General features: G+C 46.0%; 1 protein-coding gene across 1 annotated transcript in view; it reads left to right on the top strand.

The window, feature by feature from the left end:
• prkg1b (protein kinase cGMP-dependent 1b) overlaps positions 1-27,880 on the top strand; it is a 367,427-nt gene that overhangs the window by 206,877 nt on the left and 132,670 nt on the right. The window contains exons 4-5 of the mRNA XM_055647248.1: positions 11,607-11,712; positions 22,154-22,217. Of these exons, the coding sequence (XP_055503223.1) occupies positions 11,607-11,712; positions 22,154-22,217 (170 nt within the window). The remainder of the gene's footprint in view (positions 1-11,606; positions 11,713-22,153; positions 22,218-27,880) is intronic.

The raw sequence follows: 27,880 nt of genomic DNA, 5'->3' as shown, positions 1-27,880 counted from the left end.
TGTAATAGCTAGAACCCGTTTCACCGCAACAGAGAGGTTGGTGTTGGGAGGGGTTCCGAAAATGGCTGGCAGTGGGTTTGGCGGAATAGTCTGGCCGTAGGCTCTGCTTATCAAGTCGAAAGCACTCCTCCAAAAGGCTGCTAGCTTAGGGCAAGACCAAAACATATGGCTATGGTTGGCAGGAGATTGATTACATCTGTTGCAGGTGTCCCTAACAGCAGGGTAAATTCTAGATAATCTTGCATTTGTGTAGTGGACTTTGTGAAGGACTTTGCATTGGATTAGGCCATGACGGGCACATATGGAGGAAGAATGGGTCAAGTCCAAGGAAGAGTCCCATTGCTGGTCTGTTAGTTTCGTATTCAGCTCACCCTCCCACGCAGCTTTTAATGAGGTATGAGGTTTCAATATAACCGACCCTAACAAGTTATACAAAACAGAGATGCATTTCTCCCGGTTGGGATCTAGAGCTAAGATGGTATCGGTCAGGGTTTCAGGGGGGCGATTTGGGAAATGGGGGAATGTCTTCTTCACAAAATCCCTAATCTGGAAAAAGCACAAAAGGTGGGAGTTTGGGAGGCTATAGTTGGACGAGAGCTCCGCAAAAGACGAAAAGATGCCATCCTTGTATAGGTTTTTGATACTACTGATACCGTTGCTATGCCAGGTTTTGAATGTGTGGTCTGTACTTGAAGGTTTAAAGAGGTGGTTTTTTAAGCAGTGGGGTCAAGATGGAGGGGCCTTGTAAACCAAAGTTTTTCCTGAGTTGACTCCATATCTTGAGCAAGAGGGACGCTAATTAATCTCTTTGATCGAATTTGACCCGGAAGATAATTCAAGTGAAATTTTATTATTTTCTTTTAAATGCACTTTGAAAGCTAATGCGGACTACAGCAAAGTTACCTGTAACAGCACTCTAGGTCAGGGTTGAATCCTGGTCTCTGGCGCTGTGAGGCAGTGCCTCTACTAGTTGTGGCAATGTGTTCCCTATCTGGTTTAGTATAGAGATACAGCGTAGAAACAGGCCCAAGTCCGTGCCGGCCAGAGATCATACCCCACACTAGCACTATCCTGCACACATTTATACCAAGCCAATTAGCCTACAAACTTGCACGTCTTTGGAGTTTGGGAGGAAACCGGAGCACCCGCAGAAAACCCACACAGGTCACGGGGCGAACGTACCAACTCCGTACAGACAGCACCCATAGTCAGGATCGATCCTGGGTCCCTGGCGCTGTAAAGCAGCAACTCTGCTGCTTCACCACTGTGCCGCCCTTAGTTACTGGTTCAGGAAAGCTGTCACGCGCTGCTTCCATCAATGCACGCACCCAGCCAGAGGGTTGATCAGACCGATCGCTGAACTTGTTTCACTGTTACAGTCACAGTCAGCAAACTCAGCAGAGACGCAAGGAACTGCAGACGCTGGACTCATGAGCAAAGTACAAAGTGCTGGAAGAATTCAACAGGTCAGTCAGCATCCGTGGAGGGAACGGACAAGTGATGCTCCGAGTCGGGCCCCTTCTTCAATACGTCTGAACAACTTGGGTCCCGACACAAAACATCACATGTCCGTTCCTTCCACGGATGCCGCCTGACTCGCTGAGTTCCTCCAGCTCAGTTTAGGTTAGCTTCAATTTAGAGACACAGTGCAGAAACAGGTCCATCGGCCCACCGAGTCCGCGCCGTTCAGCGATCATCCTGTACACAAGCACTATGCTACACACTAGGGACAATTTACATTTTTTACCAAAGGCAATTAACCTACAAACCTAAGCGTGTTTGGAGTGTGGGAGAAAACCATAGCACCTGGAGAAAACCCACGAGGTCACGGGGAGAACGTACAAAATCTGTACATACAAGCACCTGTAGTCAAGATAGAACCCGGGTCTCTGGCAACTCTACCACTGCAACTCTACCGCTGTGGCACCGTGCCGCCCTGCCTGATAATTAGCATGTTATATAACCATATAACCATATAACCATATAACCATATAACAATTACAGCACGGAAACAGGCCATCTCGACCCTTCTAGTCAGTGCCGAACACGTATTCTCCCCTAGTCCCATCCACCTGCGTTCAGACCATAACCGTCCATTCCTTTCCCGTCCATATAACTATCCAATTTATTTTTAAATGATAAAAACAAACCTGCCTCCACCACCTTCACTGGAAGCTCATTCCACACAGCCACCACTCTCTGAGTAAAGAAGTTCCCCCTCATGTTACCCCTAAACTTCTGTCCTTTAATTCTCAAGTCATGTTCCCTTGTTTGAATCTTCCCTACTCTCAGTGGGAAAAGCTTATCCACGTCAACTCTGTCTATCCCTCTCACCATTTTAAAGACCACTATCAAGTCCCCCCTTAACCTTCTGCGCTCCAAAGAATAAAGCCCTAACTTGTTCAACCTTTCTCTGTAACTTAGTTGCTGAAACCCAGGCAACATTCTAGTAAATCTCCTCTGTACTCTCTCTATTTTGTTGACATCCTTCCTATAATTAGGTGACCAAAATTGTACACCATACTCCAGAATTGGCCTCACCAATGCCTTGTACAATTTTAACATTACATCCCAACTTCTATACTCAATGCTCTGATTTATAAAGGCCAGCACACCAAAAGCTTTATCCATGGGTTTGTTACTGCATTTCACTTGCTAACAGAAATAAAAATGATGACAGTGAGGCCTCTACAGAAATGCTTCATGACAGCGAAGACACTTTAAACACGCTTCAAGTCCATGGCTACTCTCCACAAATACTTCATGCCAGTGACGACACCTCAACAACACTTCAAGTCCGTGACGACACTCCGACAACACCTGCTCAAGACTGCAGAGGTGTAATGAAGTTGCGTAAATGCACTGTGGAAATGTAAGTGCATCTCTTCCTGCAGCAGCTGAGGATCTGATCACCTCCCCTCACACTCACTTAGAACACACACTCGTGCACGCACACACACACATGTACATGCGCACAAATGCACACACAAATAAATACGTGCGCACGCACGCAGGCATGCACGCAAACACAGCTGCACATACTTCCTCCCACACACACACACGCACTCACACACATATGCACACACACACGCATGCACACGCACATGTACACACACACAAACACACACCACACACACCCAGACCCACACACACACACATATGCACACACAAATGCATGCACAAGCACATGTACACACACACACAAACACACACCACACACACCCAGACCCACACACATGCACACTCACACACACAAGTTCACACACACACATGCACACATACATCCACCCAGACATGCACACACATGCACATACACACTCACCCCGCATACATGCGCATCCTTTGATGCGAACACACACACTCTCCTCCACCACCCAGTGAATGCGCACACACACACATACAGTCCTCTACCTCCATTGAGAACATGAATTTCTCCTCCTTGAATCCCACCAGTAAGTGTGCTTTGGGTTGCACCAAGAGCTGGACAAGTCCCAAACAACATACCTACTGGGCTGCATCTGAGGGAGATGCGAATTACACCCACACAAGTGTTGACTGAACCTCATTCCCTAAACTACCCTGGACACCACTGACAATGTTCTGATCTCTGACCAGCCGGCCCTTCAAATCTGCTAAACTGCAGGTTCCTGCTCACTTTGGCTCCATTAAGAATGTATGCAAGATGCCTTCCTCCTGAGGAATGGGTAACAATCTGCTGTCCATTTCTAGGTAGACTGCAATTTGCTTTAAACCACTGTATTGAATTTTACAGCGTTTGATTTTAAGGCAGAGATATATAGATTCTTCATTAGTGCGGGTGTCAGAGGTTATGAGGAGGGGGAGATAGATCAGCCATGATTGAATGGTGGAATAAATTTAAGATTAGATTAGATTAGATTAGATTAGATTAGATCCTTTATTTGTCATTCAGACCTTTCGGTCTGAACGAAATGTCGTTGCCTGCAGCCATACATATAATAATAAACAACAAAACACACAATAAACACAAATTAACATCCACCACAGTGAGTTCACCAGGCACCTCCTCACTGTGATGGAGGCAAAAGTCTTGAGGTTATCGTCTCTTCCCTCCTCGTTTGCCCTCTGCGCTGAGGCGATATGTTGTTACCCCACCGGGCGATGGTAGTCAGTTCACGCGGCTCAACCGAGCTCCGCGAATGGGTCGGTTCAGCTACGCGGCCCGGGGTGGTCGAAGCTGCCGCCCTCCAGTCCAGCGGACGCAGCTGTTGCCGCGGGAGCTCCGGAAAACAGGCACCAGCCTGTGACCCGCGAGCTCCCGACGATGTCGTCCACTGGCCCGCGGCCGAGACCGGATTCAGGTCGCCGCCGCCGGAACGCCGCCTCAGCCACCGGAGCGCCGTCTCAGCCCCGAGTCGTGCCCCTGTCACTGGAGCGCCCGAACTCGGCCAGCCTCGCGTTGGTGAATCCTGGCTGGCTCTGCCTCCGGGGCCTCGAGGTCGGTCGCAGGTTGGAGGCTGCCAGCTCCGCCATTAGGCCTCAGTGCAGACGGAGGAAGAGAAGGGGGGGATATGACAGAAGAGTTGCATTCCCCCGAAGGGAGAGACAGAAAACCATGTTTCAGCCCCCCCCCCACCCCCACACATAACACAACCTAATAACCAAAAATTAACTAAAACAAGACAAAAAACACCAACAAAAAAAAGTTTTGTTCAACAGCGCCGCCACTTAATGGGCCGAATGGCCTAATTCTACTCCTATTCCTTATGATTTGACGGCTTTAAGGTCTGGTACCAGACCTTGACCATACCATATTCTGCCGTGAGATCCATAGAGGTACATAAGCATTTTTACTTTCCTTCCTTCTAGTTTACCTTTTATGGCCTGCTCTGTATGCAGTGGAAAGTTTCCTTTCTTTAAACAGGCTTCTTGCTTGGGAGTCCTGTGACTCGGCTATCTTTATTTTATTTTTTTAGTTTAGTTTAGAGAAACAGGCGCTTCGGCCCACCATGTCCGCACCAACCAGCGATCCGTGCGTACAAATACCATCCTACACGCCCTAGGGACAATTTACAATTTAACCTTTATCTTGCACTAAATGTTGGACCATTTATCCTTTATCTGTTCGCTGTGGACAGCTTCATTGTAATCATGCATCATCTTTATTTTGACTGGACAGCACGCAACAGAAGCTTTTCACTCTCCCTCAGTACGTGACGATAATTAGCTAAACTAAACTAAGTGACGATAATTAGTAAACGATGTGACGATAATTAGCTAAACTAAACTAAGCTGAACTTAACTTAAATGACATCAGTCTGAAGAAGGGTCTCGACCCGAAACATCACCTATTCCTTCTCTCCATAAATGTTGAACTCACCCGCTGAGTTTCTCCAGCATTTTTGTCTACCTTCATCTTAACTTAACTTAACATAACTTAACTGAAAAAACGTAGCTTAAAGGGCCTGTCCCACTAGAGAGGTAATTCAAGTTCCCCCGAGTTCTCCCCGATTCGAGCTCGTGTAATGTACGTAGCGGGTACGTAGAGGCTCATACGAGTAAAAAGTAACCATTTTTTTACTCACTAGCATTTTTTTTACTCGTGGACATTTTTCGCAGAGTAGAAAAAACGTCATGAGTTTACCGGATTTCCCAAGTACCTACCGTTACTCGTGCGAGCCGTTATGTGACATCCACGAGCTCCTACGTACCCGCTTCGTACATTACACAAGCTCGAATCAGGGGAGAACTCGGGAGAACTCTTGAATTACCTCATACAGTGGGACAGGCCCTTTACTAAACCAAACCTGCAGGAAGATTGTTCCCGATGTTAGGGAAGTCCAGGACAAGGGGTCACAGCTTAAGGATAAAGGGGAAATCCTTTAAAACCGAGATGAGAAGAACTTTTTTCACGCAGAGAGTGGTGAATCTCTGGAACTCTCTGCCACTGAGGGTAGTTGAGGCCAGTTCATTGGCTATATTTAAGAGGGAGTTAGATGTGGCCCTTGTGGCTAAGGGGATCAGGGGGTATGGAGAGAAGGCAGGTACGGGATACTGAGTTGGATGATCAGCCATGATCATATTGAATGGCGGTGCAGGCTCGAAGGGCCGAATGGGCTACTCCTGCACCTAATTTCTATGTTTCTATGTCTATGTTTAAACTAAAGTAAACTAAACTCAACTAAATGAAACTAAACTAAGCTAAAACTAAACTAAACTAAACTAAACTAAGCTAAAGCAGAACAGATAGTTACACAGTGCGATTTGTAAAGGGGTGCAGTCCCAAGAGATGCTTCCTGATGGGCCTGTCCCACTTAGGCTATGTTTAGGCGACTGCCAGCGACTGCCATAGTTGTAGCAGGTCACTGAAAAACCTGCGACTGGAACCCCCTTCGACATAGAATCATTAATTTAACAACACAAAAAACGAAGTCAGCACCTGGCGAAAACCTACGTTAACCTGGCAACAACTACAACAGCATCTACGTCAGGAGAGGTCAAGTTACGCATCAAACCCACTGCCGCCGACCTTCTCCAGAAATTTTTCAACATGTTGAAAATCCAGCGGCAACCAGAAAGACGCTACGACTCTTTGGGCGACTGAGGAGACGACTCACGACCATACTGGCGACACCACGGCGACCATGTGGCGACTGCCTAGTCGCCTAAAAAATGGTACAGGCCCATAACCCGTCGAGTTACTCCAGCACTTTGTGTAGCTTTTTGCATCTGATTATACTTTTGTTATATTTTGGACAAGTCCGACTGAAGTCCATAGAAATCAAATGAAAAACCACCAGTCCAGTAAAAAGAAGTGAAGTGAAGGTTTGTGTATGAAGGGGAGAAAAAGAAAAATGATTCAAATTAGCCAGAGCGTTTGCCTTTTTGATCTGAACCGATTTCAGAATGAACAGCCAGTCAGTTCAGGGTTTTCTAGACTAAACACTTCAGTTTGTTATGTGATTTTCCTTTTCCCTTCTTGTAGAACATGAAGCAGTCTTCCCTAAAGGCACTCTAATGGAGAAAGTTGATTTAATTTCTGATGGACTGGCAGTAAAGTAGTAGTAAAGAATTTGAATAAGTTTGTTCTCAGAGTCACAGTTATAGGGTGATACAGTGTGGAAACAGGCCAACATGTCCCACCTACACTAGTCCCACCTGCCCGCATTTGGCCCATATCCCTCCAAACCTGTCCTATCCATGTACCTGTCTAACTGTTTCTTAAACATTGGGATAGTCCCTGCCTCAACTACCTCCACTGACAGTTCGTTCTACATGCCAACCACCCTCTGTGTAAAAAGGGTTACTGTTAAAGGATTCCTGTTAAATCTGTTCCCCCTCACCTTAAACCTGTGTCCTCTGGTCCTCGATTCACCATCTCTGGGCAAGAGACTCTGTGCATCTACCCGATCTATTCCTCTCATGATTTTATACACTATAAGATCACCCCTCAATCCTCGCACTCCGAGGAATAGAGTCCCGGCCAACTCACCTCTCCCTACTGCTCAGACCCTCTAGTCCTGGCAACATCCTCGTAGAATCTTGTAGGTATAGTCATACACGCCATTAATGCAATTATTTATTCAATCAAATTTGCAATAAACTCAATGATCGGCTTCAGATTAATGGCACGCAATGCCCTCCATTTCCGACTCATCGTGTCTTCTCGCTTTTTAGCACTAAATCCCAGTGTACTGTGGTGAACTTGGCTTGTATCAACATGGAATATAAAACAGTACAGCATGGGAGCAGGCCCATTGGTCCACAATGCATCTGTGATAAAAAATAATGCTAAGATAAATTAATTGCATCTGCCTGTACCTGATCCACACCACAAGGTCATAAGGACATAAGTGATGGGAGCAGAATTTGGCCCATCAGGTCCACTCCGCCATTCAATCACGGCTGATCTAGCTCCCCATCCTAACCCCATCCTAACCCCATCCTTCTCCCCATAACCCCGACAACTGTATTAATCAATAATCTACCTCTGCCTTAAAAATGTCAATTGTCCTGGCCTCCACAGCAGTCTGTGGCAAGGAATTCCACAGATCCACCACCCGCTGACTGAAGAAATTCGGCCGCATCTCCTTCCTAAAGGAGCGTCCTTTAATCCTGAGGCTATGGCCTCGAGTCCTAGACTCTCCCACTAGTGGAAACATCCTCTCCACATCCACTCCATCCAAGCCTTTCACTATTCGATAAGTTTGAATAAGTTTCCCCCTCATTCTTCTAAGCTCCAGCAAGTAGAGGCCCGGTGCCGTCAAACGCTCATCATATGTTGTGTCATATATTACAGGCATTGCAGAGGATGGTGAAAATTGCCCAACGCATCACCGGTTCCTTGCTCCCCTCCATTGAGTCTGTCCAAAGCAAGCGTTGTCTGCGGAGGGCGCTCAGCATCGCCAAGGACTACTCTCACCCCAACCATGGACTATTTACCCTCCTACCATCCGGGAGGCGCTACAGGTCTCTCCGTTGCCGAACCAGCAGGTCGAGGAACAGCTTCTTTCCGGCGGCTGTCACTCTACTCAACAACGTACCTCGGTGACTGCCAATCACCACCCCCCCCAGACACTTATTATTTATTCAAATCGTTTGCTATGTCGCTCTTCCAGGGAGATGCTAAATGCATTTCGTTGTCTCTGTACTGTACACTGACAATGACAATTAAAATTGAATCTGAATCTGAATATTATTTGAAACCAGCATAAACCAGATGGGCCGAATTCTGCTCCTATCATTTATGACCTTATGACCTCTGATAACCTACAAACCTGTACGTCTTTGGAGAGTGGGAGGAAACCGAAGATCTCGGAGAAAACCCACGCAGGTCACGGGGGGGAGAACGTATAAATTCCGTACTGACAGCACCCGTACTCAGGATTGAACCCGGGGTACCTGTCGCTGTAAGGCAGCAACTGTATCGCTATGCCACCCTGCCGCCACAGTCTTTCAAAGAATGGACGCAAATCACAATGGGAGGATGAATGAATGAATGAATGAACCATTTTTCGCATTGCTGGTCCACAGTATTGAACTGAGTGATCTTTCAGCGAGAAAGCTTTTTCATTCAGCCCAAGGGTAGCAAAGGAAAGCATGTGCAAGCTCAGTGGTCGATGTGACTTGGGGCCTTGAGGAGAAATACTGAAAGGAAATGAAACATTATGTTTTAAAAAGACTGAATGACAAAAGGCTGGAACCCAGTGTCAGATTTCTGAACGATTTCTTCAGCTCACCTGTTTTTGCTTATTAATTGAATTGGACATAACAATAGAAAGCCTCACACCAAGGGGAGAGCTGGTAGAAGTATATAAAATAATGAGCGACATAGGCAGAGTGGACACCAGAAACATTTTTTCCCCAGAGTGGAAATAAGTTCCATAAGTTCATAATTTATAGAAGTAGAATGAGGCCATCCGGCCCATTGATTCTACTCCACCGTTCAATCCTGGCTGATCCATCTTTCCCTCTCAACCCCATTCTCCTGCCTTCTCCCCATAACCCCTGACACCCATACAGGTTACGATGATGTTGCCGGGACGAGAGGGTGTGAGCTATAGGGAGAGGTTGTATAGGCAGGGTCTCTATTCCATGGGGCGCAGGAGGATGAGGGGAGATCTTACAGAGGTGTATAAAATCATAAGAGGAATAGATCGGGTAGATGCACAGAGTCTTTTACCCAGAGTAGGGAAATCAAAGACTAGAGGACATAGGTTCAAGGTGAAGGGGAAAAGATTTAATAGGAATCTGAGGGGTAACTTTTTCACACAGAGAGTGGTGGGTGTATGGAACAAGCTGCCAGAGGAGGTAGTTGAGGCTGGGACTATCCTATCTTTTAAGAAACAGTTGGACAGGTACATGGATGGGACAGGTTTGGAGGGTTATGGACCAAGCGCAGGCAAGTGGGACTGGGGTAGCTGGGACTTTGTTGGATGATGTGGGCAAGTTGGGCCAAAGGGTCTGTTTCCACACTGTATTAATCTATGACTATCTATCTAAACAATAATCTGTCAACCTCTGCCCTAATAATAATAATAATAATAATAACTTTATTTGTTAAGCACCTTAAAAACAACCAAAGCTGACCAAAGTGCTGTACAGAAAAAAGAAAACAAGCAAGACATCATAAAACAGGCAGAACAACAGAACATACAGCTAACACGAGGCGCATAAATTACATACAAAAATCCAAACAATAAATTAAAAAAACATAAAACACGAGTACGAACAACGCAGCAAAACCAAGCAAATAAAGTTAATAAACAATTCAACACCTCACTGGTCTACAAAGGCCATGGAGAATAGATATGTCTTCAGGAGTGACTTAAAAAAAAAAGGTGAAGGGGAAATAATACCCAATGGCTTGGCTTCCACAGCCGCCTGTGACAATTCATTCCACAGATTCCCCACGGATACAAGGAGATGTGCAGGGCACATTTTTTATACAGAGGGTGGTGGGTGCCTGGAACGTGCTGCCAGGGGTGGTGGTGTTGGAGGAAGTTTGCGACTGTGCCATTTCCCAGGGTGGAAATGTTAAGGGTTAGGTAGCTCTAAGGTGAGACCACACAACACTCAAAGGAGATGCGCAGGGCACATTTATTTCCACAGAGGATGGTAGGTGCTGAATACTCTGCTCTATGGTATCTGCAGTTCCTTCCTACACATTATGTTTACATAGTCTGAAGAAGGGTCTCGACCCAAAACATCATCCATTCCTTCTCTCCAGAGATGCTTCTGCCTGTCTGCTGAGCTACTCCAACTTTTGTGTCTATCTTCGGTTTTAAGACATATGACAATAAAACACCCTTGACTCTTGACATATCGGCAATTTTGAAGGATTTGAGGTTTTTTTGATGCAAGATATCCTTTAGCCATAAACATGCATTCAAATACCTTGCAGGACTGAGTGGGCTGAAGGGCCTGTTTCCATGCTGTATGTCTAAAGTCTAAAGATTGCAATCAAGAATACAATCATGCGCTGACCCTATTCTGAAGAAGGGTCTCGACCTGAAACGTCACCTGTTCCTTTTCTCCCGGGCGGCGCGGCGGTGCGGCGGTCGGGTCGCTGCCTTACAGCGCCAGAGACCTGGGTTCGATCCTGGCGATGGGAGCTGTCTGTATGTAGCTTGTGCGTTCTCCCTGGGCCCTGCGTGGGTTTTCTCCGGGTGCTCCGGTTTCCTCCCACACTCTGAAGGCATGCAGGTTTGTAGAGGAATTGGCTTCGGTAAAATTGTAAATTGTCCCCCGGTGTGTGTGCAGGATAGCGTTAGTGTGCGGGGATCGCTGGTCAGTGGGGAGCCGGTGGGCCGAAGGGCCTGTTTCCGCACTGCACCTCTAAACTAAAGCTGCTGCCTGACCCACTGAGTTACTCTAGCATTTTGTGTCTATCCTGGGTGTAAACCAGCATCAGCAGTTCCTTCCTACACATAACAATTATGGGTTGGGGTAACTGATAGAAGATGACAGATCTAAACTTGGTGAGATGTAGCTTTGGGTTGATGTGCAGTAAGTTAACGGTGCGTATCCATTGGACTTGTTCTCTTTTATTATAGATTTGAATGTGTCGTGTGATTTTTGACCCACTTGCCAGCTAACAGATTTTCTCTCCTTTTGTGCTTTGGCAGCTCTTACAACCGTAAAGCTATGGGCCATCGACCGACCATGTTTTCAGACGATAATGATGAGGACGGGACTAATCAAGCATGCCGAGTACATGGAATTTCTAAAGAGGTTTGTTATTTTTGTTGTATTTGTTTCATTCCCCCCCGGTTTGTAAAGCAACATAAAGGTCAACTTCCTCCTACTCCACATCTCATAGTAGTTATAGCAACTAATATTAACTAGCTATCAACCAGGGGCTGCACGGTGGCGCAGCAGTAGAGTGGCCGCCTTACAGCACTTGCAGCACCAGAGACTTGATTTCGATTCTGACCACGGGTGCTGTCTATACGGAGTTTGCACGTTCTCCCCGTGACCGCGTGGGATTTCTCCTGGTGCTCCGGTTTCCTCCCACACTCCAAAGACGTACTGGTTTGTAGGTTAATTGGCTTGGTACAATTGTAAATTGTCCCTAGTGTGTGCCGGATAGTGTTAGTGTGTGGGGATCGCTGGTCGGCACGGACTTGGTGGGCTGAAGGGCCTGTTTCCACGCTGCATCTGTAAACAAAACGAAACATAACTAAACAAAACAAAACTAGACTAAACTAAACTATATTCTCGTTGCTATTAACTGCATTAATCGCTTGCTTACTCCCAGAATCATTATTCTGTTCCCCAGAAAGGCGGACTGTTAAAATCCGACCAGTTATCCAACAATATAATTACTGCAATGCTCATTTGGATTTCCAAAGTGCTCTTGTGAAGCTCCTAATTTATGCGTGGGAAACATAAACCAAAATGCGATGACCATCTGATTACAGATATTGGTTGTATAAATATGACTCACCTGCTTTGCACTGTAACAAAACAATACCGTCAGCAAATTAAGTTGTGGTTTATCGCAAGTGGCGTACATTGACAATTGTAGCTTCTCATTATATGGGGCGGCACGGTGGTGCAGCGGTAGAGTTGCTGCCTTACTACGCCAGAGACCCGGGTTCCATCCTGCCTATGGGTGCTGTCTGTACGGAGTTTGTACGTTCTCCCCGTGACCATGTGGGTTTTCGCCGAGTGCTCCGGTTTCCTCCCACACTCCAAAGACATACAGGTTTGTAGGTTAATTGGCTTCGGTAAAGATTGCAACACCCAGTGTGTAGGATGGTGCTAGTGTACATGGTGATAGCTGGGCGGCATGGACTCGGTGGGCCAAAGGACCTATTTCCATGCTGTATCACCAAACTAAACTAAACTAAACTAAGCTTATGGATGGGTTAATAGGGAAGATCTAATAGGGAAGCGTATCGATGGAAGAAATGAATAAGTTGCTGAGAAATTAAAGTTGAAGGGCATACCTTACTTTAGACTTCAGAGATAAATTGCGGAAACAGGCCCTTCGCCCCACCGAGTCCACATCGACCAGCGATCATCCAATTCACTAACACTATCCTACAAACACTAGGGACAATTTACAATTTTACCGAAGCCAACTGAACTACAAACCTGTACGTCCTTGGAGTGTGGGAGGAAACCAGAGCACTCTGTGAAAATCCATGTGGTCACGGGGAGAAGGTACAAACTAGGTACAGATGGCACCCAAAGTCCACACCGGCCAACATGACCCAGCTACACTAGTCCCATCTCCCTGCGTTTGGCCCATATCCCTTCAAACCTGTCCTATCCATGTACCTGTCTAACTTATTCATAAATGTTGGGATAGTCCCAGCCTCATCTAAGTCTTCTGGCAGCTCGTTCCATTCATCCACCATTCTTTGTGTGAAAAAGTTACCCCTCAGATTCCTATTAAATCTTTTCCCCTTCACCTTAAACCTATGTCCTCTGGTCTTCGATTCACCTACACTGGGCAAGAGAATCTGTGCGTCTACCCGATCTATTCCTCTCATGATTTTATACATCTCTGTAAGATCCCTCCTCATCCTCCTGCGCTCCAAGGAATAGAGTCCGAGCCTGCTCAACCTCTCCCTATAGCTCAGACCCTCTAGCCCAGGCAATGTCCTGGTAAATCTTCACTGCTCCCTTCGCAGCTTGTCTGCAAAATAAGAAAAATTATCAAACCAATCCTCAAGTGTTACAGAAGGAAAGGCACTTAAGTTTGAAAAGTGGTGACCTTTTCTCCCAGAGAAAGCATTACGGAAAATCATTTATGATTCATCCAAAATAGTAATTTCCTGATAGACTTACGGTATAATCCCTTAAATTAGGCAAGGGACCATATTTTTACAGATGTGCAGTGTGCCACAACTAAACTTTTACTCTTGTCTAAGCTGCAAGAGTGAAGTTGCTGCTCTCTGTTTAACTTGGCAGAGAGGGATTGCTTGGAATATTATTATTGAGGAGGAAGTCCTGATTGAGGATGGGAATGCAGAGGGGTGACAAACAGGCCGTGGGAATGGAAGCGAGACACACGCACGGCAATGCTTTCCGGCCAAATTTTTATTGTGTCTTCTTAAAATTTAGAAGTAGCTCAGTTTAGTTTAGTTATAGAGTGATACAGTGTGGAACCAGGCCCTTCGGCCCAACTTGCCCACACTGGTCATCATGTCCCAGCTGCAATAATCCCACCTGCCTGCGTTTGGTCCATATCACCTCCAAACCTGTCCTATCCATGCACCTGTCTTACTGTTTCTTAAAGGTTAGGATAGTCCCAGCCTCAACTAACTCCCCATGCAGCTTGTTCACTACACCCGCCATTCTTTGTGTGAAAAAGTTACCCCTCAGATTCCTATTAAATCTTTTCCCCTTCACCTTAAACCTATGTCCTCTGGTCCTCGATTCCCATACTCTGGGAAAGAGATTCTGTGCATCTACACGATGTATTCCTCTCATGATTTTATACACTTCTGTAAGATCTATAAGTTGAGATACAGCGCGGAAACTGGTCCTTCGGCCCACCGAGTCCGCACCAACCAGCGATCCTCACATACTAACACTCTCCTACACACTAGGGACAATTTTACATTTTATACCAAAGCCAATTAACCTACAAACCTGTACGTCTTTGGAGTGTGGGAGGAATATAAACTAATATAAAGAGTCCGCACCAATCTGTCCAGTCAAATATCTATCTACAGTGTATCTCTGCCTTAAAAATATCCACTGACTTGACCTCCACAGCCTCCTGCGGCAAAGAATTCCACAGATTCACCACCCTCTAACCAAAAAAATTCCTCCTTCCTAAATGAACGTCCCTTAATTCTGAGGCTATGTCCTCTAGTCCTAGACTCTCCTACTGGTGGAAACATCCTCTCCACATCCATTCTATCCAAACCTTTCATTATTCTGTACGTTTCAATGAGGTCCCCCCTCATTCTTCTAAACTCCAGCGAGTACAGGCCCAGTGCCGACAAACACTCATCATAGGTTAACCTATTCATTCCTGGTGTGGGAAAGTCAGTGGACCCAGACCCTCAGCAGATACAGGTACTGCATTATGTTTAAGTACTGCAGATAGAATTTACACACAACACCTCAGAGGTGCAGCAGCATCTGCACTTGGGCCGAAACGTGCCTATTGGCTCCAAGATGGCTGCAGGAGTTTGCTTTAGTGTAACAGTGCATTAGTTTACCACAACACCCCAGAGGGCAAACTGCACTTGGGTGGTTGGAAAGGCTGAGGTTTGCAGACAGTGCCACCTATAGTTTCTGCCCGCTTCCTGCACTTGAAATGGCCACCAAGGGTTCAGAAGGATGAGGGGGTAACCTCATTGAAACTTCAATTCAATTCAACTTTATTGTCATTGCACAGATACAAGTATGGGTACAGCGGAATGCAGTTTAGCGTCAGTCCGTAGTAATAGTGCAATATAGAAATAAAAAATACAGAATAAGCAAACAATGTGGACAGAGAGACTGGAGAAATCTATCGGCGGGACTCCGAGTTCAGCAATGTGATAGTGTTGTTGTAGGAGCTGTTCCTCATCCTACTACTACGACACCTGAGGCTCCTGTACCGCCTCCCTGATGGGAGGAGGGCAAACAGTCCATGGTTGGGGTGGGAGGGGTCTTTGATGATCTTCCCGGCCCGTCTCAGACACCGTTTTCGGTGGAAGGCATCCATGGCAGGGAGCGGGGCACCGATGATGTACTGCGCGGTTTTCACCACCCGTTGTAGTGCCTTCCTGTCCGCTACTTACCGAAACTTACCAAATAGTGAAAGGCCTGGATAGAGTGGATGTGGAGTGGATGTTTCTACTAGTGGGAGAATCTGAGACCAGATGACATAGAATAGCATTTTTAAAATAAAAGAACGTACCTTTAGAAATGAGATGAGGTGGGATTTCTTTGGTTAGAGGGTGGTGAATCTGTGCAACTCATTGCCACAAAAGGCTGTGGAGGCCAAATCAGTGGATATTTTTAAGGTGGAGGTTGGTGGATTCTTGATTAGTACGGGTGTCAGGGGTTATGGGGAGAAGGCAGGAGAATGGGGTTGAGAGGGAAAGATAGATTTGTCATGGTTGAATGGCGGAGTAGACTTGATGGACCGAATGGCTTAATTCTGCTCCTAGAACGTATAAACCTATGATCAGAATCACAAATCAGATTTTATTCGCCAAGTATGTTTTGCAACATACGAGGAATTTCACTGGCCGGGTCAGTCATACAATTAAAAGCAACAGACTCAAAAACACATTTTAAATATAAACATCCACCACAGTGACACATTCCTCACTGAAGATGGAAGGCGAAATAACGTTCAAGTCTCTTCCTTTGTTCTTCCTCGGTCGGGGGCCTCAAGCCTCCGTTGTTGGGACGGTCTTAACTCCCGCGATTGGGCGCTCCGCATCGAGGCAAATAGCTCTGATGCTGCTTTACCAACAAAACACACACAAAGTGCTGAAGTCACTCAACCAGTCTGGATGATAAGTGGTGTTCCAGGCCCTTTGGCCCAGCGAGTCCATGCTGACCAGTGATCACCCACACACTAGCACTATCCCACACGCTCGGGACAATTTATATTTTACAGTCGCCCATTACATTACCCTCCAATACTGCACATAATTGGCAAGCCCTATCGGGGGAGTGGCAACGTGCTATTTGGCATGGGCCTCATGCCTGTCTGCTTCAAAGGGATCGTGATATGGGGCACTCTAAAATTGAAGGGCCTCTGCTTGACCTTGGCCTGGGGGCCTCTAAAATTGAAATTGGCCTGGACCTCAGTTCACCTATGAGAGGGACTGATCATTGGAATGCGGGAGGAAACCGGAGCACCCGGGGGAAACCCACGTGGTCACGGGAGGGAACGTACACGCTCCACACAGACAGCACCCGTAGTCAGGATCAAACCCAAGTCTCTGGTGTTGCAAGGCAGCGACTCTACCGTGGCGTTCACAGTGGCGTTCACAGTGTTGGGACCCTTCTTCAAACGTTGCAATCTATATCCACCACAGGGTATCGAAAGGATCACCAGAGACCTGGGTTCGATCCTGACTACGGGTGCAGACTGTACGGAGTTTGTACGTCCCCCCTGTGACCTGCGTGGGTTTTATCCGGGTGCTCTGGTTTCATCCCACACTCCAAAGACGTACAGGGTTGCACGCTAATTGGCTCAGTATAAATATAAATTGTCCCTAGTGTATGTAGGATAGTGTTAGCGTGCGAGGATCGCTGGTTCGATCCTGACTATGGGTGCGGCCTGTACGAAGTTTGTACTTCACCCCGTGACCTGCGTGGGTTTTCTCCGAGATCTTCGGTTTCCTCCCACACGCCACAGTCATCCAGGTTTGTAAGTTAATTGGCTTGGTATAATTGTAAATTGTCCCTCGTGTGTATAGGACAGTGTTAGTGTTGCTGGTCGGAGCGGACTCGGTGGGCCGAAGGGCCTGTTTCCCCACTGTATCTCTAAATTAAACTAGACTAAAGTAACTTAACTTTCTCGCCATTGAAAGAGACTCTTCCAGATGTTTGATCCTGTTCCCAATTTTCCTGCTGCCATGAAATATCTTCTCTGGGATAAGTTTATTTTTTCAACCTCCATGAATCTACATGACAAGGTAATTTTCAACAAGTACGTTGGTTTGACATCTGTTAAGTACTTTTTCCCCTCACAAATGGCCTTGTTTTCACAGTCTTCAGTCTCATGTTTTATAAAAATAGATCTGGCCAAGTAACACAAAAGAAACTTTTGACAGGGTGTTGAAGAAGACATTTGGCACGCTTGCCTTTATCGGTCGGGGCCACTGAGTACAGGAGTTGCGACGTTATGTTGGTGAGGATAGACACAAAATGCTGGAGTAACTCAACGGGTCAGGCAGCATCTCTGTGATGTTTGGTGGACCGTGTGGGGTGGGAGGACCCGTTGCTCCTCCCGTGCAGCAGGTGGCGCTGCACAGGAAAAAGGGAGATGTTTTGTACATAGTTCGCTGTGTCTGTACACAGCGTGAGTGTGCAGTCAGATCATGTGGTTGCAGACGGTTTTATGTTGTCCTGCTGCCAGCATTGAGTTAATGTAATAAAGACTTCTGTTGTACCTTGAAGACTCTCAAGTTATATAAACAGACCTAGAACAAGAACGCGAGAATCTCTGGAGAGAAGGAAGAGCCCTCCTTCAGTGTGAGAGTCAGGGGAGAGGGAAACTAGAGGTGTGACAAGGAACAGAGCAAATCAGAGCCGGTATCGACGGCCATAGAGCCCACAATGGTCCATTGTTGCCTGGAGAGGAGGTGGAAATGAGGGAATACGAACAGTAAAACTAGCGGAGTGATCAGGGTGGGGGAGGGATGGAGAGAGAGGAGATGCATAAGGAAGGGTTACTTGAAGTTAGAGAAATGGATATTAATACCGCTGGGTTGACTGAAGACCAAAAACTGTCCAAGCAAAATATGAGGTGCTGTTCCTCCAATTTGCGTTTGGCCTCATCTGACAGTGGAGGAGGCCTTTGGTGAGACCGCACTTGGAGTACTGGGTACAGATCTGGTCACCCAGCTACAGGAAGAATGTCATTAGGCTGGACAGGGTGTAGAAAAGATTCACAAGGATGTGGAGGACTTGAGTTATAATGAGACACTGGATAGGCTGGGACTTGCTGGAGCACAGGAGGTTGAGAGGTGACCTTGCAGAGGTTTATAAAACCACATGGAACGTAGATTTAAAAAAAGGGCACAAAGTGTTGGAGTAACTCTGCAGGTCAGGCAGCATCTCTGGAAAACATGGATAGGTGATGATTCAAGTTGGGACCCATCTTCAGTCGGAAGAAGGGTCTCAATCCAAATGTCACCTATCCACGGTTTATTCAGTTTAGTTTAGCTTGGGGGTACAGTGTGCAAACAGGCCCTTCGGCCCACCGAGTCCGCACCGACCAGCGATCACCCGAACACTAGTTCCATCCTACACACTAGGGCCAACTTACAGAAGCCAATTAACCTACTAACCCGCACGTCTTTGGAATGTGCGAGAAAACTGGAGCACCCGGAGAAAACCCACGCGGTCACGGGGAGAACGTACAAACCCTGCACAGCGCCCGTAGTCAGGATCGAACCCGTGTCTCGGGCATTATAAGGCAGCAAATCTACCTCTGCGTCACCGTGCTGCCGGAGATGATGCTTGACCTGCTGAGTTACTATGTGTCCTTTTGTGTATTAACCAGCACCTGTAGATTCTACAATGGATGTAGGTAAGATGGATGGGCACTGTCTTTTCCCCATTGAAGGGGAATCTGAAACTAAAGCCACAGATTTAAGGCGATGGAGAAGCACAAAGCTAGAAGTGGTGGTTGAGGCAGATATGTTAGCAACATTTGAGAAGCTGTTAGATAGGCACATGAATATGCAGCGAATGGAGGGATATGGATCGCAAGCAGACACATGAGATTGCTTTATCTTGGCAACATAGAAACATAGAAATTAGGTGCAGGAGTAGGCCATTCGGCCCTTCGAGCCTGCACCGCCATTCAATATGATCATGGCTGATCATTCAACTCAGTATCCCGTACCTGCCTTCTCTCCATACCCCCTGATCCCCTTAGCCACAATGGCCACAGCTAACTCCATCTTAAATATAGCCAATGAACTGGCCTCAACTACCCTCTGTGGCAGAGAGTTCCAGAGATTCACCACTCTCTGTGTGAAAAAAGTTCTTCGCATCTCGGTTTTAAAGGATTTCCCCCTTATCCTGAAGCACCAGACCCCTGCAGTCCTGGACTTCCCCACAGTTCATCGGGAGCAATCTGAATCCTGCAAAAGGTTAGCCTGTCCAACCCCTTAAGAATTTCTTTAAGTTTCTATAAGATCCCCTCTCAATCTCCTAAATTCTAGAGAGTATAAACCAAGTCTATCCAGCATGGCTTTCTTCATAAGAACATGCCTGACATCCCAGGAATCAGTCTGGTGAATTTACCAAACTCTGTACTCCCTCTATGGCAATAATGTCCTTCCTCAGATTTGGAGACCAAAACTGTATATGCAATACTCCAGGTGTGGTCTCACCAATACCCTGAAACCCTGAAGGAAATAGGCAACGTTTCGGGCCGAAACCCGGAAGGGTTTCGGCCCAAAACGTTGCCTATTTCCTACGCTCCATAGGAACATGTTTGGCTCAGACATTGTGTTCCTGTACTGTAATCTCCACCTCCCGCCCCACCACAATAAAAGACACAAAATGCTGGAGTAACTCAATGCATCAGGCAGCATCTCTGGAGAACATAGATAGGTGAACCGATCCAAAAATGACACCTATCCATGTCTTCCGGGGATGCTGCCTGACCCGCTGAGTTACTCCAGCTAACAATGGTCTATTTCACATTTTCCCCGATCTCCATTCCCTTCGTCTTGTTTCCACACCTTAAACTTCCTTATCTCTGTATCTCCGTCTCCCCTGACATCAGCCTGAAGAAGGGCCTCGACCCGAAACGTCACTCATTGCTTCTCTCCAGAGATGCTGCCTGATGCTCCGCTGAGTTGCTCCGGCATTTTGTATCTTTCTCTGAACACCGGCATCTGCAGTTCCTTGTGCCTCCTCTCCTCCACAGTTCAGTGGCCCATTCCTGATGTGAATCAGTTGTAAAAGGTTAGGCAATTGTCTTATCTGAACAGAATAAATCTTTTATTTATTTTCTGTGTCAGATGGTAGATTCGTATCTTTAATTGCTTTCAAAGCCAGAACGATTGTACTTAGCTGCATGGCTTTGTTGTAAGTAACATGCGTGAATCTCCATTGAGGATCAGTGAAGCATCATTTACCAAACGGATTGATGAACGTTTCATGACTCGGAACATGGTGACCTCGTAACTGATGAGTCTTCAGATTTATATTGCACATTGGTCCAGAGTTTTGAAATCTGATTTTGTAATTGGGGTGGTGGTGCTCCATAACCGGTTAATATTAAACTTTAATTATAATTAGACTTTAATAAATAGAAAATGTCTTATTTATTTGCAACTTGCATTCATTTTGAGGTACGTGTTATTGGAAATTGAAAAGACGGATTGTCTTTTGGAGATACAGCGTGGAAGGATGAGGCCCCTTGGGTCACCGATGCCGAGCCTACCAGTGAACACACCCCCACGAGTTCTATCCAACCCTCCAATTCCCTACCATTTGTGGAATTCCCTGCCACAGAGGGCAGTGGGATGGATGGACATAGGGCACTGGATGGATTTAACAGAGAGTTAGATAGAGCTCTAGGGGCTTGTGGAATCAAGGGATATGGGGAGAAGGCAGGCACGGGTTATTGATTGGGGACGATCAGCTATGATCACAATGAATGGCGGTGCTGGCTCGAAGGGCCGAATAGCCTCCTCCTGCACCTATTTTCTATGTCTATGTCTATGTCTATGACAAGTTACCGAAGCAAATAAACCCACCAACCTTTAGACTTTATACTTCGGAGATTTCTCCCACACTCCATTCTTTCATTCTTTCATTCTAAAGTAACCAAGTAAAATAAGGGACCTCTCAATATTTTCTTTTGGAAACTAAACAAGCTGAGTTCCTGCCCCTTTAAATTGATAAGAATTCATAACTGAGCATTAATTTCAAATCAAGTCACAAAGAAAGCCTTGCTTTGACTTTAATATTGTACTGATGCTGGCATTGACTATGCTTGAGATAGGTGTACAAAACCAAAACGGAAAATGCTCTTAATATTTATCAGGTCAGACAGCATACGTGAAGAGAGATAAACAGAGCTAAGATTCCTGGTCAAGACTTTTCGTCAAGAGTAAATTGATAAGAATTATCCAGAGGACATTGGTTTAAGGTGGGGGGGGGGGGGGGGAAGGTTTAAGAGGAACCGATGGGTACCCGAGCTGCCGGAGGAAATCGTTGAGGCAGGTACTATTGCAACCTTTAAGAAACATTTAGACAGATACATGGATAGGTCAGGATTAGAGGGATGTGGGCCAAACGCAGACAGGTAGGACCAGTGTAGATGTGACATGTTGGCTGGTGTGGGCATGTTGGGCCGAAGGGCCTGTTTCCACACTGTAAGATTCTATGACTCTAATTGGACTATTTAATCCACCATCTCTTTTATGTTTGGATTTTTGTTTAATTAACGGGTAGTTGGTTGATAGTCTTGTTATATGACATGTGGCTAATGAGGAAACCTTTTATTCCACAGTGTACCGACATTTCAAACCATTTCAGAAGAAATTCTCAGCAAACTAGCCGATGTACTGGAGGAGGTGAGTAATGGCATCTAAAACATACCCGTATTCAATCAACAACCATGTACTCATGCAGGGACATCGTTCCTTGAAGGTGGCATCACAGGTAGATGCGGTGGTCAAAAAAGACTTTTGGTACATTGGCCTTCATCAGCCATGAGCATTGAGTGGAGAAGTTGGGAGGTCATGCTGCAGTTATATCAGACGTTGGTGAGGCCCCATTTAGAATAGTGTGTTCAGTTCTGGGCACCATGTTTTAGGAAAGATGTTGTCAAGTTGGAAAGGGTGCTGGGAAGATTTACAAGGATGTTGCCAGGGCCCGAGGGTCTGAGCTATAGGGGGAGGTTGAGCAGGCTGGTACTCTATTCCCTGGAGCGCAGGAGAATGAGGGTTGATCTTATAGAGGTGCATAAAATCATGAGAGGAATAGATGCACAGAGCCTGTTGCCCGGACTAGGGGAGTTGATTACCAGAGGACATAGGTTTAAGGTGAGGGAGGAAAGATTTAATAGGAACTTGAGGGGTAACATTTTTACAAGGTCGGTAGGTGTATGGATAGAACTGCGGGAGGAGGTAATTGAGGCAGGTACTATTGCATATCCCTCTATACCTGTCCTATCCATGTACATGTCTAAATTTCTTAATTCTTTAGAAGATTGAGGGGGGATCTTATAGAAACTTACAAAATTCTTAAGGGGTTGGACATGCTAGATGCAGGAAGATTATTCCCGATGTTGGGGAAGTCCAGAACTAGGGGTCACAGTTTAAGGATAAGAGGGAAGTCTTTAGGACCGAGATGAGAAAATCACTTTTTTACAGAGAGAGGTGAATCTGTGGAATTATCGGCCACAGAAGGTAGTTAAGGCCAGTTCATTTGGCTATATTTAAGAGGGAGTTAGATGTGGCCCTTGTGGTTAAAGGGATCAGGGGGTATGGAAAGAAGGCAGGGATGGGATACTGATGATCAGCCATGATCATATTGAATGGCGGTACAGGCTCGAAGGGCCGAATGGCCTACTCCTGCACCTATTTTCTATGTTTAAACATTGCAATAGTCCAGGGGTGGGGAACCTTTTTGTTAGCTGTAATCTATTGGCCGTATCCAAGAAACTTCAATTAGATATAGGTTGAATAAGTTAGGTCTTTATTCTCTGGAGCGCAGAAGGTTAAGGGGGGACTTGATAGAGGTCTTTAAAATGATGAGAGGGTTAGACAGAGTTGATGTGGACAAGCTTTTCCCTTTGAGAATAGGGAAGATTCAAACAAGAGGACATAACTTCAGAATTAAGGGACAGAAGTTTAGGAGTAATATGAGGGGGAACTTCTTTACTCAGAGAGTGGTAACGGTGTGGAATGAGCTTCCAGTGGAAGTGGTGGAGGCAGGTTCATTGGTATCATTTAAAAATAAATTCGATAGGCATATGGATGAGAAGGGAATGGAGGGTTATGGTATGAGTGCAGGCAGGTGGGACTAAGGGAAAAAAAGGTTGTTCGGCACGGACTTGTAGGGCCGAGATGGCCTGTTTCCATGCTGTAATTGTTATATGGTTATATGGTTATATACTTCAAAATGTACATTATTTTGTAAAAATCTAACTACTGTGTACTAACTTCAAGAAAATGACCAAAAAATGTTCGTTAACTAACCTTTTAAAGACTTTGTTGTGACTGCTTTTTGTGGGAAAACTTTGGATATTTGGTTGCAACATGGAGGCACGCAGTTTCAGCTGATCTTCCAGATGGGGATCCGTCATTTGTGACCTTAAGGGCGTCTTGATTTGGGGTAGGTAGGAGAATGTAGATTTGCAGCAATAAGTGGTTGAAAAGCAAGAAAGCATTTTTCGTGCGGGGAGGATTATTTTGTTGAATCTTCTTTTACTCTTTGGTATTTTAAATACGTTCATTTTAAGATTAAAATAAAAATAATAAAAGAGACGAACAAAAACATATTAATAAAAGTAAAAGGATTTGTTCTACAAGATTTGGATGCATTCAAATGTTGATTTCTCTAACTTCAGGAAGTCCCTTAATGGCCTAGAAGGCCGCATGCACCCTACCCCTGCAATAGTCATTGCCTCAACTACCTCCTCCGGCAACTCGTTCCATACACCCATCACTCTTTGTGTAAAAATGTTACCCCTCAAGTTCCTATTAAACCTTTCCCGCCTTAAATACATGACTACAATACATGTTTACAATCAAGCCGTCCACAGTGTACAGATAAAGAATAAAGGGTATAGCATTTAGTGCAAAATAAAGTCTGATAAGGATCATTCAAAGCTCACCAATGAGGTAGATGGGAGGTCAGGAATACATTCCAGCTGGTGAAATTGTCAACATATGAGTTAGGAAAAATACTTGAAAAATATAAAAACTTGCATAATATTCCTTTTTATTGGGGCCAGTAACCTAATCAAATCAGGACTGCATGGTGGCACAGCTGTGGAGTTGCTGCCTTACAGCGCCAGAGCAACGGGTTCAATCCTGGCTACCGCTGCTGCCTGGGCGGAGTTTGCACATTCCCCCCCCGCGACCTGTGTGGGTTTTCTCTGGGTGCTCCGGTTTCCTCCCAAAACTCAAAGATGTACAAGTTTATAGGTTAATTGGCCTGGTATAAACGTAAGTTGTTCCTAGTGTGTGTAGGATAGTGTTAGTGTGCGGGAATCGCTGGTCGGCGCGGACTCGGTGGTCCGAAGGGCTTGTTTCCACCCTGCATCTCTAGAACTGAAACTAAAAACTAAAACAAAATGATTCTGCATTTCTCAAATCAGTTCAGTTTAGTTTATTGTCACGTGTACCGAGGTATAGTGAAATGATTTTGTGACCTGTTAACCAGCCAGCGGAAAGACAATACATGATTACAATCGAGCCATTCACAGTGTACAGACACATGATAAAGGAATAACATTTAGTGCAAGATGAAGCCAGTAAAGTCTGATCAAAGATCACCAATGGGTCACCAATGAGGTCGATAGTAGTTCAGCACTGCTCTCTGGTTGCAGTAAGATGGTTCAGTTGCCTGATAATAGCTTGGAAGAAATTATCCCTGACTCTGGAGGTGTGCTTTTTCACATTCTATACCTTTAGCCCGATGGGAGTGGGGAGAAGAGGGAGTGGCCAGGATGTGACTCATCCTTAATTATGCTGCTGGCCTTGCTGAGGCAGCGTGAATTCAAATAGCTGCCTGAGCAGTAGCCGATGACAATGTGAAGATTACATGACCAGGATGCTCAATATAACTGAAACACAATGAATATTGATTTCTCTAACTTCAGGTAGTCCCTGCATCCACTCTCTCTCCCTCCCTCTCCCACCCAAGTCGCACCAGCTTCTCGTTTGCACCCAACAAACAGCTAACAATGGCCTGTTTAATTTATCATCGTTACTTTTTTGCATGCCTTTCATTCATTGTTCTTTATCTCTCCACATCATCGTCTATATCTATCGTTTCCCTTATCCCTAACCAGTCTGAAGAAGGGTCTTGACCCGAAATGTTACCCATTCCTTCTCTCCAGAGATGCTGCCTGTCCCGCTGAGTTCATCATCATCATCATCAACATCGAAAACATCAACGGGCACAGTGTCTTTCAATGCTATGTACTTAAGGGATCGCAAATTCTACTGAAACATAGAAACATAGAAACATAGAAATTAGGTGCAGGAGTAGGCCATTCGGCCCTTCGAGCCTGCACCGCCGTTCAATATGATCATGGCTGATCATCCAACTCAGTATCCCATACCTGCCTTCTCTCCATACCCTCTGATCCCCTTAGCCACAAGGGCCACATCTAACTCCCTCTTAAATATAGCCAATGAACTGGCCTCGACTACCCTCTGTGGCAGAGAGTTCCAGAGATTCACCACTCTCTGTGTGAAAATGCAGTGAAAATGCATTTCGTTGTCTCTGTACTGTACACTGACAATGACAATTAAAATTGAATCTGAATCTGAATCTGAATCTGAATCTGAAAAAAGTTCTTCTCATCTCAGTTTTAAAGGATTTCCCCCTTATCCTTAAGCTGTGACCCCTTGTCCTGGAAGTGTGGATGGCCATTGTCTCACTAGGACCTCATCCGCCCTTTGACAGGTCTTGTTTTTGGTCCTGCTGGGGGTCCACAGCCCCCTCCTCCCCTGGCAATCCAGGTGGGGCAGCCGGTTTAGTCGCCGACTATCCGACCACGGAGCAAGTAGCACGGGGTTACATGTTACCCATGGCAGAGGGAACTCCCCCCCCCCTCTCGCCGACCTAATTTGGAATGCTGGAACTCGCCGAGTTACTCCAGCATTTTGTGTCTATCTTTGGTACAATTTAACTGTATGGTTTGTTTGGAAAATACCCTGTGATAGCGAGCAATATTAAACCTCTGGTGCTAAGTGTTGTTTTCATTGGTGTGTGTTCATGATTCATCCCGTGTTGACATTCTCACTGTTAATGTGGTCTAAGCTTTGTAAGTAACGTATTGGATCGGAACCAAACTGTCCAAAACTATAGGCGATCAGAGGAACTGCATATCCAGAACTGCAACTGAACTGCAGAAAGAACTGCAACTGCAGTGTGGGCGGCACGGTGGCGCAGCGGTAGAGTTGTGGCTTTACAGCGCTTATGCCCCTGTCCCACTTAGGAAACCTGAACGGAAACCTCTGGGAACTTTGCGCTTCACCCAAGGTTTCCGTCCGGAGGTTTTTGCCAGTCTCCCTACCTGCTTCCACTACCTGCAACCTCCGGCAACCACCTGCAACCTCCGGAAATCGCATGGAAACCTTGGGTGGGGCCCAAAGTCTCCAGAGGTTTCCGTTCAGGTTTCCTAAGTGGGACAGGGGCATTACAGCGACAGAGACTCGGTACAGATTGCACCCGTAGCCGGGTTCGAACCCGGGTCTCAGGCATTGAAAGCGCTGTAAGGCGGCAACTCTACCACAGTGCCACCGTGCCGCCCAGAGGTGGTATTATGCTGTACTAACACAAACCTTCACCAATAAAGCACTGGGTAAACAGTTCTATGTTCTCAAGTTCTCAAGCTCTTTGCTGGCAATGTACTAAACAGAGTGCACCCATTTGAACTGACCCTCAGCAGGAAAGCGGAGTCTGTTCCTGTATCTGTACGTGTGATGTCTGGTTCTTACTCTCTTTAGACTTCAGATTTTAGAGTTACAGCGCGGAAACAGGCCCTTCGGCCCACCAAGTCCATGCCGACCAGTGATCACACTAGCTCTAACCTACATATTAGGGACCATTTACAATTTTACAGAAGTTAATTACAAAGTTGCACATCTTTGGAGTGTGGGAGGAAACCAGGGCACCCGGAGAAAAAACACACACAGTCACAGGGAAGCGTGCAAATTCCGTACAGACAGCACCCGAAGTCAGGATCGAACTCGGGTCTCTGGCGCTGTGTGGGAGTAACTCTATCGCTGCGCCACCGTGCCACCACTGCGCCGCTCTGTCCGTGCCTCTGTATTGCTAATGGTTGAATCTTTAGCTGCAGGGATGATTTTTGCTCATTTTTTCCTTCAGATGCAGCACAGGCCCTTCAGCCCAATGAGGCCGTGCCGACTGCCAGTCACCCCTAACACTAGATACATGTTATATCCCACTCTCACATCCTAGGCACTTATTTACAGATGCCAATTTACCTGCACGTCTTTGGAATAGACAATAGACAATAGGTGTAGGAGTAGTC

Source organism: Leucoraja erinacea, chromosome 15 (genome assembly GCF_028641065.1).
Source record: "Leucoraja erinacea ecotype New England chromosome 15, Leri_hhj_1, whole genome shotgun sequence".
Classification (NCBI taxonomy): Eukaryota; Metazoa; Chordata; class Chondrichthyes; order Rajiformes; family Rajidae; genus Leucoraja; species Leucoraja erinaceus.
Note: the sequence above shows the minus strand (reverse complement) of the source record. Positions and strands in the feature narration are given on the sequence as shown.